Here is a 13,604-nt window from a genome sequence, read left to right as displayed (position 1 = left end):
AAATCACTTTTGGAAAGTGATTTGACATCCTCACCGTCCATTATAGTGATAAAGGGTCACCATTATGATTGCTAATGATGATGTCATCATTAATTTTTTTGGTGTGCCCCCATTGCACAAAGAACAGTAGGATAGAAGCAATGGGTGGTGAGGATGTCAAAATGACTTTCCAAAAGTGACCTGATCTGCTCTTCATCTTTACGCCTATCTCCAATTCTCCACCCTCATTTTCAATCTCATTTCTCAAACCCAGTCTTCTCATTTTCAATCCATTTTCTTTTTATGACGACGAACTCTCGTCGAAGCAAGAAAAACCCTAGGTGAGCCCCCAAGACCACCCTACCTAACATAGCCCCATTTTCAATCCCATGTATCAAATCCAAAGTTCCAAACAGTAGGAGATAATGAATCCCTATCTCCCTTCCCATCTTCCTTGCAAATCTGGCTTCCAAGTAGAGTTTTTGCCAAATCAACTCTCCCATCCAAACCCAAATAAGTTCAATTAAGATCAATTTGGCTCATGCATTTGACCAGTATATGGCTAATCAGACCTAATTAGGAAATCAGAGTCAATCTCAAGTCTAAACCCATGATGTTGGACTCTGATCAATTAATTAGATACATGCTACTCAATCACGTCATTATGTTTAATGACTCAAAATTAACACTTGTAAAGTCTCTTATATCAAAGAAATAGCAAGCCTAGTGAACTCCGCAAACTTGCTAGTTAAATGCTGAAGGAATGACACGAGCAATATGGTTTGAATTCTATGGGAAAACTCAATGCCTATTGGGGATTTTATCAACTCTAGTTATTGTGCCTGTATATCAAGCCAAAGCAAAGCAGTATATCATCTTCTAGTTAAGAGCTAACATCTGAGTTTGACCTCCCCAAGCCTAAGCTTAACATAAGATCCAGGATGTTTTGAATATACAATTTAATGCAAACCAAGACCAAAACTGATTTATACAGCCCCATTATAGTTCAGTAAGTTACACAGCATTTTTGCATAAGTTTTACTTAAATTTGGCAGACAAGTCTCCTAACAATCTCTTTGTGATGTTACTAAATTACTAGTTGAATTAGATCACTGGAGTGGGTAGAGTTGCATTATGAATCTGAAGTTCAAATAATCTAATTATACTAATAATACTATTATTATATTATAATTATTATTGTTGCTCTTGTTGACCAATGATGGGGAAACATGGTTTCATGTTATTTTTTTATTAAAGAGGGGATCTTCAAGGCAATTTCTTAAATGTAATGGTATAGGAATGGGATAAAGGGATATTAGTGGCTTTTTGGTTATTTTACAAAGAAACAATCTCTCTCTCTCTCTCTCTCTCTCTCTCTCTCAATTACCTATATTTCATAACCATGCAACGGAAGGACACCGGCTTTTTGGTAAATGGGAAAGTCGTCGTCGTCGATGATTCTGCAATCCAAACTCCTCTTCTCCTTCTCTCTCGTCTCCCTCTCTTTCACCCTCTTCCTGCTCTTTCACCCATCCACTCTCTCTAGAAGATGCATCCCCAGATCTCAACCGTCAGATCCCATCCAACATTCACTCTTCTCCTACCCGGCCTCCTATGGAGAGCACAAGTACGCAATCCCAACCGTACGCTCCTCATGCACCACCTTCGTTCGTTTCATGGGTAACCATCTTTTTTTTTTAATCTTTGGTTCATTTTTCCCCTTCTTTTTTTGGTGGTGTTTTGCTTTCCCTTGTTTTGTTGAATTCTATGGTGTTTTATTTTGTTGGGGTTGCAGATTATGGTTTGGTATTTAGAGATATTCAAGATTCCATGAGGAATTCTTCTCTGCATGAGGAGGTGCAGAGATTGAGATATTTTTCTGAGCCAAGGAGCACGTTTGCTGGGAATTTTAGCACCAAGGAAAGGAGAACTTTCTTTAGTTTCAATGAGGGGGAGATCCCGTGTGGGTTCATGAGGGAATTCAAGGTTAGCAGCTCTGGTAAGAAGTGCTCTGTTAGTGCCGTTTTGTTTTCCATTCTTTTTAATTTTATGGCAGTAATTGTGTAGTTGATGAGCCCTGCATTGATTATCAAAAACCAATAAAGAAAAAATAATCAATGAGCAGATTATGTTACATGTATCCTATTGGAATAGAATATTTAGTTAGGAGAAAAAAATGGTGTTCTTTATTGAATTCTGTGATGCTGGGTGAGGAGGAATTTTTTGTATTCTTTATTGGATTCTGCAATGAATTAACCTTCAATTAATCTTACCAGGTTAGGCACAATTACTCCCTAATGACACGTTTAATCGAATTTCATGACAATTTTTTAATGACTGTTAATTGGAGGGGAAGATTGACTTGAAAAGCGAAATGCGCAATTGGAACATATGCTTCCGCTTGTTAAATAGCATAGTGGGAGTAATTAGAGTTTCCCTTTCATCTTTTGTATGCAGATGATTTTCCTTTTGTTTTGGGGTTCATTGTGAGATGTAAAAGGAGCAACATTGGTGATTCTCAGATTTAATCTTGGAAACTCTAATTCTACCGTTTCTTCTATCCTACACAATGTAGAATATAAACCTATTTCCATTGTATTACATTGGTTTTAGATTAATCCAAATGCTAATGATCAATGTTATGATTTTCAAAGGAATCTTTTGGAAATAACCTAAAGGAACATATTGTGAATTAGATGCTACAGATTACTGGAAATTGAAGAAAACGCTCAAAATAATGTAGAAATTTGGGCAATTTTTTATTTCTGGGCTTTGTGAAATTTAGTTATGACTGTCAATTCTGCTCAAAACCAGGATTAAAACTTATGTTCCTTTATGAAATCAGACGGATTGGCCATGGGGAATTGCAGAGGACTAGTGGTTGTGTCTGCAATCTTCGGGAACCACGACAAGATTCGACAGCCAAGAGGGTTGGGGTCCACAACATTGCAGACTGCATGCTTCTTCATGTTCGTCGATGACCAAACAATAAAAGGACTTAACGCTCATAATATGATGATCAATGAAACAAGAAAGAATAAGATTGGGGCATGGAGAATAGTGAAAGTTTTAGGGGAACTGCCCTATGAAAACCCAGCCATGAATGGGGTGATACCCAAACACCTGATTCACAGGCTTTTCCCTAATGCCCATTACAGCATTTGGGTGGACGCAAAGCTGCAATTAACAGCAGACCCCTTGCTGCTGCTTCATTCCCTACTTGTTTCTCAGAATGCTGATATTGCTATTTCGAAGCACCCATTCAACATTCACACCATGGAAGAAGCCATGGCAACTGCCAGATGGAAGAAGTGGGGAGATGTTCAATCTTTGAGGGAACAAATGGAGGCTTACTGTGAAAATGGGTTGCAGCCATGGAGTAGAAAAAAGCTACCCTACACAACTGGTAAAATGATCTTCTCTCATCTCTTTTTATCTCTGCATATTACTGATTGAAGATCGGAGAACTGTTCTAATTTCATCAAAAGTGAGGAACTCGGCTTAAAAGAAATGGTGTTCAAACTGCTTCTATTTAAACAAAGCAGAGAGCTCTCAAAAACTTGCAAACCATGAAGAAATCACTCGTAGATGGAGAGCATTACATACAACTCCATATGGAAAACCAGATATTGGACTAAATAACTAGAGATGAAGAGAACATTTAGTGATTTCTTATCCTATAAAGTACATGGGGAAGTCGGAGATTAAATTCATATAGGCACAATATTATATCTTGGCACACCAAGAAGTGTCTCTTTGCAAAAAGCTGATCCATTCATGAGAATGCCAAAGGATAATGGAGGTTACTCTATGGAAACCTTCTTGGTTGTTTCATGGAAAACCGAAAGTAAGTCTAAGAAAAAGTCTACAAGGCCACCCAAGTTGGATTTTTATGGGCAAGCGCCACCTCTTGTTTCATAGGGCAGCCAATCTGCTAAAAATTCAATGATCATAGAAAATGCTACTGAAAAAAGGAAAAGATGAAAGTAAGAAAACAATATTAATCTAAGCTATACTTATTTTGCCTACTTTTCCTTGTCCTTTTATCTTTTCATAACACTTCTCTGTTTCTTGCAACTCAGATGTTCCAGATACTGCATTGATACTAAGGAAACATGGAATCAGAAGTAATTTATTCTCATGCTTACTATTTAACGAGTTGGAAGCTTTTAATCCAAGGGATCAGTTGAGTTTTGCATATGTAAGGGATCTCATGAAGCCCAGAATCAAAATAAACATGTTTGAAGTAGAAATTTTTGAACAGATAGCAGTGGAATACCGGCACAACATAAAGAATGGGGAGGCTGCCTCACATATTGTTAAGACAGAAATGGCAAGCACCAAGGATATCAACGGCAGTAAGTGTGAAAAATACTTGGCGGAAATGTGGGCAGACTCCCATGATTGAGTTTCGTCAGGACAAGGAAAAACAGGAAGAGGGCATTGAGAGAACGAGCAAAAAAATGCAAAACAAGAGGGAAAAATGCTTGGAACATGGAAAGTTATGGGGAATAAAAAACAACTCCCTTCAAAAGCTGACAGGCCAACAACGTGTACAAGCATTTTCCAGTAAAAGTCGGGTACCTTAGAATTTGAGAGCCGCAACAGCAAAGAATGATATGTATATTTTTGACGTATAGTAAATGGTTAGTAGTTAAAAAGAAGATTCATTGATTGAAATAGAAAATTTTGATTTATTTTTTTGAATTAGCTTCTTTTTTTTTCATTTTTCTTCCCCCCCCCCCCCCCCCCCCTTTTCTTGATTTGATGGCTAAGCTGAGGATAGCTTGATGAATGTTGTTAATCCTGCATCAGTTCAAATGGTTTGCCAATACACTTGTTGAATCAGGAGAGCAGTTGGTTGTTCTGTTTTTAATGAAAAAAATCAGCTATGTTCCTAAACTGAACTTGATTAATAACAAAGTCATGGTCGAACCAGTTCAACCAGCAATCGAGTCTGGTTACTACAGCTATGGTCTAGCACTTTTTCTGTGTTCCTTTCATTTGTATAGGGACCTCTCAGGCAAGATAGTGTCTCTTGATCCAGCTATGACATACAAGCTTGTTTCTCACATGAAAATATGATAAGCAGCGAATTCACAAAAGCAAAATAATATGCACTTATGCAGTAGGTGTTGAAACAAAGTAAATGTGGAGTTCCTTTTTATTTCAGAAAAGAAACTTCATCCAACTATCCAAAATTTCAGCCCTTGTGTGGAGTGGATCAATGAAACTGTACCACCTCATTCAGTTAGAACCAGAACTAGGCACTTCATGGTCTATATTTTTAGTCTGCAGAGTTTGGCAACTATACGCAGAAGGAGCAGCTTGAAACTCACTCATCCACCTGAATTTATTGGAGGTCAAGGTGCAAAGTTTCAGGGTTCTCCCACTTATAAGCTGACCAGGATTTTCATGGAGGATCGGAACTTGAAATAACTTAACAGTCTCTTCATGTCGGGAGTTGTTTCCCCTCACCCTGGCAATTGGCAAGTGAACTCAGTGATCACGAAGCAATTCCAATCAAGTGACATCCAAGCACGAGTCAAAATTGCCAGCTCACAAACTTCTCTGCCTATCCTATTCGCTTCCACCATGTCACTATTTCCATTAGCTTATGTGCCTCAGATCTTCTGCCCACAGCTGAATATATGTCTGCAAGAAGAATGTAAGATGAAGTATTTTCTGGTTCAACTTCCATTAGCCTTTTTGAAGCATACTCCCCCAAACTCGCATCGCCATGGACTCTACAAGAACATAGAACAGCTTCCCATACTCCTCCATCTCTTCTCAACTCCATGCCATCAATTAGATCAACTGCATCCTCAAGTCTCCCACTTCTTGCAAGCAAATCTACCAAGCAAGCATAGTGTTCTTCACTTGGTTTAATTTTATGATCTCCAATCATGGAATTGAAAAACCTGAGTCCCTCTTCCACCATGCTTGATCGACTGCATGCTGACAAAACTGCAGTAAAAGCAATGGCATCTGGTTGGATTCCAGCTTGGCGCATACCATTAAATAACCACAACGCGATTGGCCCTTCACCATGCTTTGCAAATGCATTTATGATTGCAGTCCATTCAACCACCCCTCTATCAGGCAAGCTATCAAACAGTGAGCGACAATGCTTCAGTGATCCAAATTCTGCATACATATCAATCAGACCTACACACAAAAAAGAATCTGAATTGAATCCCCTTCGAATAACATAACCATGCATCTCAGTTCCCATTCGAAGACCCCCCAATTCAGAAATTACTGTAAGGATCACACTCAAAGTTTTCGAAGACGGTAACAAGCCAGAACCTGCCATCTTCTTGAACATGTTCATAGCGTCATGTGCTTTGCCAGCTCGGGCATGGTTCAAGATCAGTGACGTCCATGCAGCGACATTCATCAAGCCCTCTTCATCAAAAATCCGTTTTGCAAAATCAGATTTCCCATGCTTTGTGTACATGTTCACCAGAGAACCCACCAAGAACTCATTGAGCTGAAAACAATTCCGTATCAAATAACAGTGAATTTCCATCCCAAGTCTCACGTCCCCCAAACCAGCGACTGCAGAGAGAAGGCTGACCAATGCAAACCGGTCAGGCATGATCCCGTCATCCATCATGAAGCGGAACATACCAACTGCCATGTCAAACCGTCTATCTCTGACTGCATCATGCATGAGCATCGTCCAAGCAACAACGTCTCTTTGAGGCATTTTGTCAAACATTTGGTCTGGGATACCATTTTGGACTCTCTGCAATCCATATTGTGAGACTAACGAGGGGATTTTGGTTCCATGTCGTGCATCTTGGGTCTTTGGTAAGGTAACTTTCCTTTCAGACATTCTGTCGAACATTTGGAATGCAAGATCAAAACGACCGCATTTCGCATATACATTGGCGATGGTGGCACAGAGGATGCTGTTGGACGATAATTTGCACCTAATTACGTCATTGTGAACGAGCATGGCCTGTTTCAGATCCACCATGGTTGCACAAGCATTGAGCACCAGAGTAAAGGTAGCCGAGTTGGGCTCGACTCCACGACGAGACATACATTGGTAGGAAGATATGGCTCGGTCGCAGCGACCCAATTGAACATGACTCTTGATGAAGGAGTTCCATTCATCAGTTTCTGACCTCCTTCTGAGAAACCCACCGTCTTTTGGTGGTATAGATGAGAGAGGAACGGCATTCTGATGCGGAGTTTGATGGGTTTGGGGGAATTGAAGGGTTGATGGGCTCCGAGTGGTGGCTGGTGAGGTTGGAGAGAAAGAAGAATGGTTTGAAGACGATGGTAGGGATTGCGGAGGGATGAAGTGCGCGCATGAAATTCTCAGATGATGCATCTTCACTATTGTTGAGAGAGAGAGAGAGACGAAAGAAACATCAACATTACTGAGTCATGGGGGTCTTCAGGAAGCAGCTGAAGAGGGTGGATAGCATCATAAGAGATGTGCAAAATTGCGTACACATAAGATGCAATTGATGAGCTTACTAAAAACAACCGAAATTTAACTAAAGATTGCATTGTTGGGAGTCATCCACAAGTTCTTGTGGATCAACCGTCACTGGCTTGCTGCAGTAAACCTCACAGAAGGTCAAGCACAAAGGATTCTTGTCCCACAATTACTTCAAAGTTGATTTCACTTACTTTTAAAGAGAACCACATAGATTGGGCAGGCCCAAAACAAATGATAGGTTGATTCTTCTACCGCTCGACAAAAAATGCACCTACTCGGATACTAAAAACTCACATAATTAAGAAAGTTGTTTGTATGTACCCAATCTTGTAAAATTAACCACGCTAAGAACTTAGAGTGGAGAGTTGACCCATTTGCCCATAAAAGACGCTCAGGAAGCCAGTCAGCCCCCTGAGAAAGAAGAGACCGATACAGAGTTCTGGTGCACAAAACGCTGCTAGGCGTAATTGTCCATTATAAAAACTGTGCATCAAGACCGAGATCACCATCTTGCATGAGGACGAAAGACATGACCTTAAGCCACATGCAACGCAAGTGCGAGATATGTAGCCTATAGGGACGACGAATATAATGGATTGACTCAAGAAAACTGTACTTAGCATGGAGCAGAGGAGCACACAGATTGCCTGGATGATGTGCTATCCAGCATTGTTTCACGACGAGAGCAATACTCCTTAGTCTAGGAGCGAAGATCCCCAGACCGGCCATACGCCTTGGTAACACCAAGGAGTTTCAACCAACCAGGTGATGCTTCGTCCTAAGGTGGCAACCAGACCAAAGAAAATCTGTCATCAAACTGGAGAACTTCTTTTTCACACCCTTGGGCATCAGAAACATGGACATAAAAAAATCCGGGATAGAGGACAAGACGTGCCTAATAAGGGTAAGTTGATCGGCGATGGATAGGTAGGATGCCTGACAGAAAGAAATTTTTGTCTAAATTTTTTGGATAGTGACAATCCAAGCGGCTGAGGGAATACACTTTATTTGTAAAGGAAGACCCAGACAGAAAATAAGTAAATCTGAAGTTGCGCAACCAAAAAATCTGTTGTCCGGCGGCCAATAAGGAAGATGAGGCATTGAACATAGACAAGCAACATTTACTGTCATTAAGGAATAAACCTGAAAGAGAGACGAAAAACTGGAGGATGAGCTTGAATCTCAGCATCTGTTGCATGGAAGCGTGGCTGAAAAAGATCATGTCGTCAACATATGTTAGAATATGATGGAGAAATTCTTCGATGCCGATGTGATTGATTGTCTTTATCTGCTGCCCTCTTGAACAACACCACGAGACCCTCAGCGATGGCATTAAATAACAAAGGAGAGAGAGGACAACCTTGCCGAATACCGCATCCAAGCTTGAACTGCCTACCTCTTGCTCTGTTAAGCTTAATTAAAGAGTAAGCATTTGATACCAGCTCGCGCACTCATCGAGAGAAACGGCGACCGATGCCGAAGTTGGTAAGCACGTGGAACAAAAAAGGCCAATGGACACAGAGAGAGAGAGAATGGCTGAAAATGGATCAGGTATGTCTTGTCGGTTTCATATCTGCAATCTGAATATTGTGCAGTCGATCTGAATCCGAATCCAAATCTGAATGGGATCCGATGATACAAGATTGACCAGGAGCTGAAATTTATGATGATAGTGGATCTTGTAAAAAAATGTTAAAAATCATGGTTTTTACATGTAAAATGTGCAAACGTATCCAATTAGATACATCTTTGAACATGGATCTGATATAAGTCACAAACCTAAATGCCATCCAAATCTGAAAATGGTTTGAATGTGCAAAACTGAATCCAATCCGGATATCCTTTTGGATCTTACTTTAGTAATTTGTACCCCGCATAAAGTGTTGGACTCGGTTTAGAGGTTCGGCCATTTGCACCCTTGGTTCAGAACCACAATAGATTTGGACTCCGAGTGTCAACAGGTAGGGTTTGATTTGGACTCAGGTGAAACCAAACCCAAACCAGATTTGAGATGATGGTACCAGGTCTGAACCCTGGTTTAATCAGACTCACCATAAGAGAAACCATACCTGGATCCTATAAGGATTTCATGAACCATACCCAATAAAATAATATTTTTTATCTTTTTTACTTTGAAAAATTAAAGATCTTAGTCGGAACTCTGGTGGGGCCTGGGTCTGGTATGAAATTTCAAAAACCATATCTGATCCATATATTAATTGGACCCTATGGGTCCAACCCAGATTCTAATTAGACCTTTTTGCTTATCACCAAACCCTAACCCTACAAGGTATGGTATGGGTCTAGTTTGGGTCAAACCCGACCCATTGGACACCCCTACTTAAGGCACATAAGAGCCCGTTCCTTTCATTTCCATGAAAAGAAAGGGCCTTTCACGGAAACGTGAGACTTCTACAAAATTTTGCTAGCTCAGCCTTCCTAAGGGAATGCTTTCCTATAAGAGGAAGGTGTGGAATGATTTACACATGAAAAATGGTAGGTGGTGAGAAAAAACTAGGCAATTTTGTGCCCGTATGGCACTGTTCTACCATGGTGGTTTGATGTTTGTTTCACTCCCGGTGGGAAAGAGAGAAAAGGGATGGCATTTCAACAATTTCTCATGAAAATTATATGAAACAAATGGATAAGTGTTTTGTTAAAACAGAAATAGTCTATGTGCATTAAGCCTTTGGTACAAATATTTTACCTGGATCCAGTAAAACCTAATTTGACCCATACCATCCGCAGATCCCATAATCCAATGGGTTGGGCCAAGGTCTGCCTACTTTTTCTATGTTTTACGCAGGGAACTAGTAGGTGCTGCACGTCACCTTGTGTTGGGATGTTGCAGGCTCAAAACCCAATGGTATAGTTGTATAACTGGTAGGAGTCTGCCTAACCCCAGCTTGCCTATGGGTCTGGAGACCTAGTAGCTTTTCTCGGGGGCACAAAACGCCATGGCTAAGACCCTTGTCCCAAGGGCCTCTGCTGGGAGTCCGGGTGAGAATCGAACCCCGACCGGTGGTGTGCCAGCCAAGGCCCTCTCCAACTACGCTAACCCCTTTGGGGTCTGCCTACTTGATTTTCAGGTAGCTCACTGGACTAGTGAGAATTCTCATCCAGGGTATCCAAACACACCATAAAAGTGAAAGTTGCGTATGTAATTTTCCAAAGAGGGCTCCCATTGAGGAAATTATTGCAAAAATGGCAATGTTTAAAAGATTTCTTTTCAGTCTTGACAGTTGCAGAATTTATGAGGGCTAAGCTGGTCCAGCTGCTGGTTAAGTCCAGCAGTGGAAGTTCAAAACCAAGTAATTATTTATTCCAGCTGCTGGTCCATAGAGTTCAGTTGGGTTTTCTTTTTTGCTTTTTTGGATATTTTTTTGAGTTTTTTTTTTTTTGTATTTAGATATTGGATCACTGTATCTAGTCGATATTCGTAATTAGGCTGAACTTGCTTTAATTAGGAGGTTTATGAAAATTAGGAAGTTGAAGTCATATAACTAGAATTTATCATCTATTAATATATTAGAATTGATATATAAGTTAATTTCTTGATTCGTTTCCAGGTATTTCTTGTTTAGTTAGTTTCATTTATTTTTCAGATTTTATTAGATAATTTAGTTTAATTGTGAGTTTTGGTATCATATCTGCGGTCCTGATTCCCTGCATCAATATCCCAAAATCTTCTCTGATGATGGGTATGAAGAACGCATGTCAATGGTTCAAATCTTTTCGAATCATTGTTTTCTTTCATAGCTAGAAGGAAGGGCAGAAACCAATTTTAAAATCTTCAAGTTCACAGTGTTTCATTTGTAATACAGAAGAAAGAAGAGATGGGAACCAATGAAAGCAGTCTTAATGAAGCTACTGGCGATGGAGCAAGGATGATTTCATTCCAGGAGAGTCCTTCCAGAGCTGGTCCAGTTATAGATCTGCTCTGTCACAGACATGCAATCGATTCAAGGACCGCCTTCTTGCTAGATCGGATGAACTTTCAGAGGTATCAGAAGTCCGGAAACGAAGTGTGAACGACATGAAACGGTGCCTGAATTGGTGGGATCTTGCCTGGTTTGGGTTCGGTTCGGTCATCGGTACCGGCATCTTCGTACTTACTGGCCAAGAAGCTCATAGAGATGCAGGCCCCGCGATCGTTCTATCTTATGCAGTTTCAGGCCTCTCTGCCATGCTCTCTGTTTTATGTTACACTGAATTTGCAATTGAAATTCCTGTAGCAGGCGGTTCTTTTGCGTACTTGCGCGTCGAGCTCGGAGATTTTGTAGCATTCATCGCTGCTGCCAACATCTTGTTAGAGGGCATCATTGGTGCAGCTGCTGTTGCAAGATCATGGACTTCATATTTCGCAACACTGCTAAACCGTGAGCCGAATGTGTTTCGGATTCATGTAAAGGGCCTTGCAGAAGGCTACAACCTCTTAGACCCTATTGCAGTCACAGTGCTTTGGATCGCATCCATGACCGCCATGACCAGTACCTAAGGAACATCTTTCATCAATTGGTTTTTGACTCTTATGAACACACTGGCCATTGTTCTTGTGATAGCGGCAAGCTTTTGGCATGCTCATGCCTCAAACTTGCACCCCTTCTTCCCATTCGGAACTGCCGGAGTTTTTAGAGCAGCAGCAATCATTTTCTTTGCATATGATGGATTTGAAGCTATTGCCACCATGGCGGAAGAGACTAAGAATCCCTCAAAGGACATACCATTGGGTCTTCTTGGCTCTATGTCTATTAGCACTGTGATTTATTGCGTAATGTCTCTGTCTCTGGTAATGATGCAGAATTACAAGGTCAGTGATCCTAACGCAGCATACTCCATAGCCTTTGACAGGGTGGGGATGCACTGGATCAAGGTATTGGTTGCAGTAGGTGCACTCAAGGGGATGACAACAGTCTTGCTTGTTGGCGCACTCGGCCAGGCTCGGTACACAACTCATATAGCAAGAGTGCATATGATACCTCCCTTGTTTGCTCTGGTTCACCCCAAAACACAAACACCAGTCCATGCAACCTTGCTAGTGACATTTTTAAGTGGCATCATTGCTTTCTTCTCAAGCTTAGACATCCTAGCAAACCTTCTTTCAATCAGTACTTTGTTCATCTTTATGATGATGGCTATAGCTTTGCTGGTAAGAAGGTACTACCTCAAAGGAACCACACCTAATGCCAGTGTGACTAAGTTGGTGTTCTTCTTGCTTCTTATAATTGGTTCCTCCATTGGAACATCAGCCTATTGGGGTCTTAGTCCACAAGGGTGGATTGGTTATGCCATCATTGTTCCCTTGTGGTTCTTGGGCACATTGGGAGTCTCTATTTTCCTACCTCAGCAAAGGGTTCCAAAGGTGTGGGGGGTCCCCCTGGTTCCCTGGTTGCCATCTCTGTCAATTGCAGTGAATATTTTTCTCATGGGATCTCTGGATTACCAGTCATTCATCAGGTTTGGTGTGTGCACCCTGATCATGTTCGTTTATTATGTCTTTTTTGTTCTCCATGCTACATATGACATAGCTCACCAACAGAATAGATTAGAGGGTGAAGAGCATAACCATAGTGCTGTGCAGTCTACTGTGCCATGATGACTTTGAAAATAGGAACTTGATAGTATCAATACATCTGCTTTAAGTTTAGCACTTTATTTTATCGTTGCTTCCACTTTTCTGGTGACTTGGTGTATACCATCTTGAGAGTTGTGCTTGATTGCTCACATTTATTAATTTCCTGAGAATGTGGAATGAAAAGGGCTATGAGAATATTGGGCAGAATAGTAGTATCTATCTGATAGGAGAGTACTGGAAATGTATTTACTTGCAAAACACCCATTATTGAGTTTAGCAAGTATATGAGCACGTTAAAGGCTTTGGATTGGCTTTAGCAACTCAAAAGTGCACGAGTGTGACTCTGGTGGGTGGTGCAGTTGCAACCATGACATGGTGAAAGATAATACAAAGTGTTCCATAATTTAGCCGCTAAAGAAATTTGTTTTTGCTTTGTTTCAAGAGGAAAAAAAAATCTGCTTTTGCTGTGTTGGTTGGATGATTTTGTCTAGTGAGAAAGTTATGGTGAATATGCCATGATACTGGGTAAGTTTGGCTTGCTGGGCCACGTGATTCCAAATCAAATTAGATTTGGAATCATATGAATCAGAA

At 40.7% G+C, this 13,604-nt stretch overlaps 2 protein-coding genes and 1 pseudogene across 2 annotated transcripts; 2 read left to right on the top strand and 1 right to left on the bottom strand.

Moving 5' to 3' along the window:
- Positions 1-1,356: 1,356 nt before the first annotated feature.
- LOC149827090 (alkaline ceramidase TOD1-like) lies at positions 1,357-4,682 on the top strand. Its single transcript, XM_090020221.1, has 4 exons — positions 1,357-1,659; positions 1,775-1,978; positions 2,825-3,385; positions 4,062-4,682. Exons 1-4 carry the CDS (start codon positions 1,413-1,415, stop codon positions 4,385-4,387), a joined length of 1,338 nt encoding a protein of 445 aa, XP_089876347.1. The 5' UTR covers positions 1,357-1,412; the 3' UTR covers positions 4,388-4,682.
- An 872-nt stretch (positions 4,683-5,554) lies between these two features.
- LOC149827089 (putative pentatricopeptide repeat-containing protein At3g23330) lies at positions 5,555-6,964 on the bottom strand. The gene has a single exon (XM_090018433.1). The coding sequence runs from the start codon at positions 6,962-6,964 to the stop codon at positions 5,555-5,557; it is 1,410 nt and encodes a 469-aa protein (XP_089874559.1).
- A 3,431-nt stretch (positions 6,965-10,395) lies between these two features.
- LOC149827088 (cationic amino acid transporter 5 pseudogene) lies at positions 10,396-13,067 on the top strand (annotated as a pseudogene).
- Positions 13,068-13,604: the final 537 nt, after the last annotated feature.

Source organism: Nuphar pumila, chromosome 10 (genome assembly GCF_984573655.1).
Source record: "Nuphar pumila chromosome 10, dmNupPumi1.hap1.1, whole genome shotgun sequence".
Classification (NCBI taxonomy): Eukaryota; Viridiplantae; Streptophyta; class Magnoliopsida; order Nymphaeales; family Nymphaeaceae; genus Nuphar; species Nuphar pumila.
The sequence above is the reverse complement of the archived record's forward strand: the minus strand, read 5'-3'. Positions and strand labels throughout refer to the sequence as shown.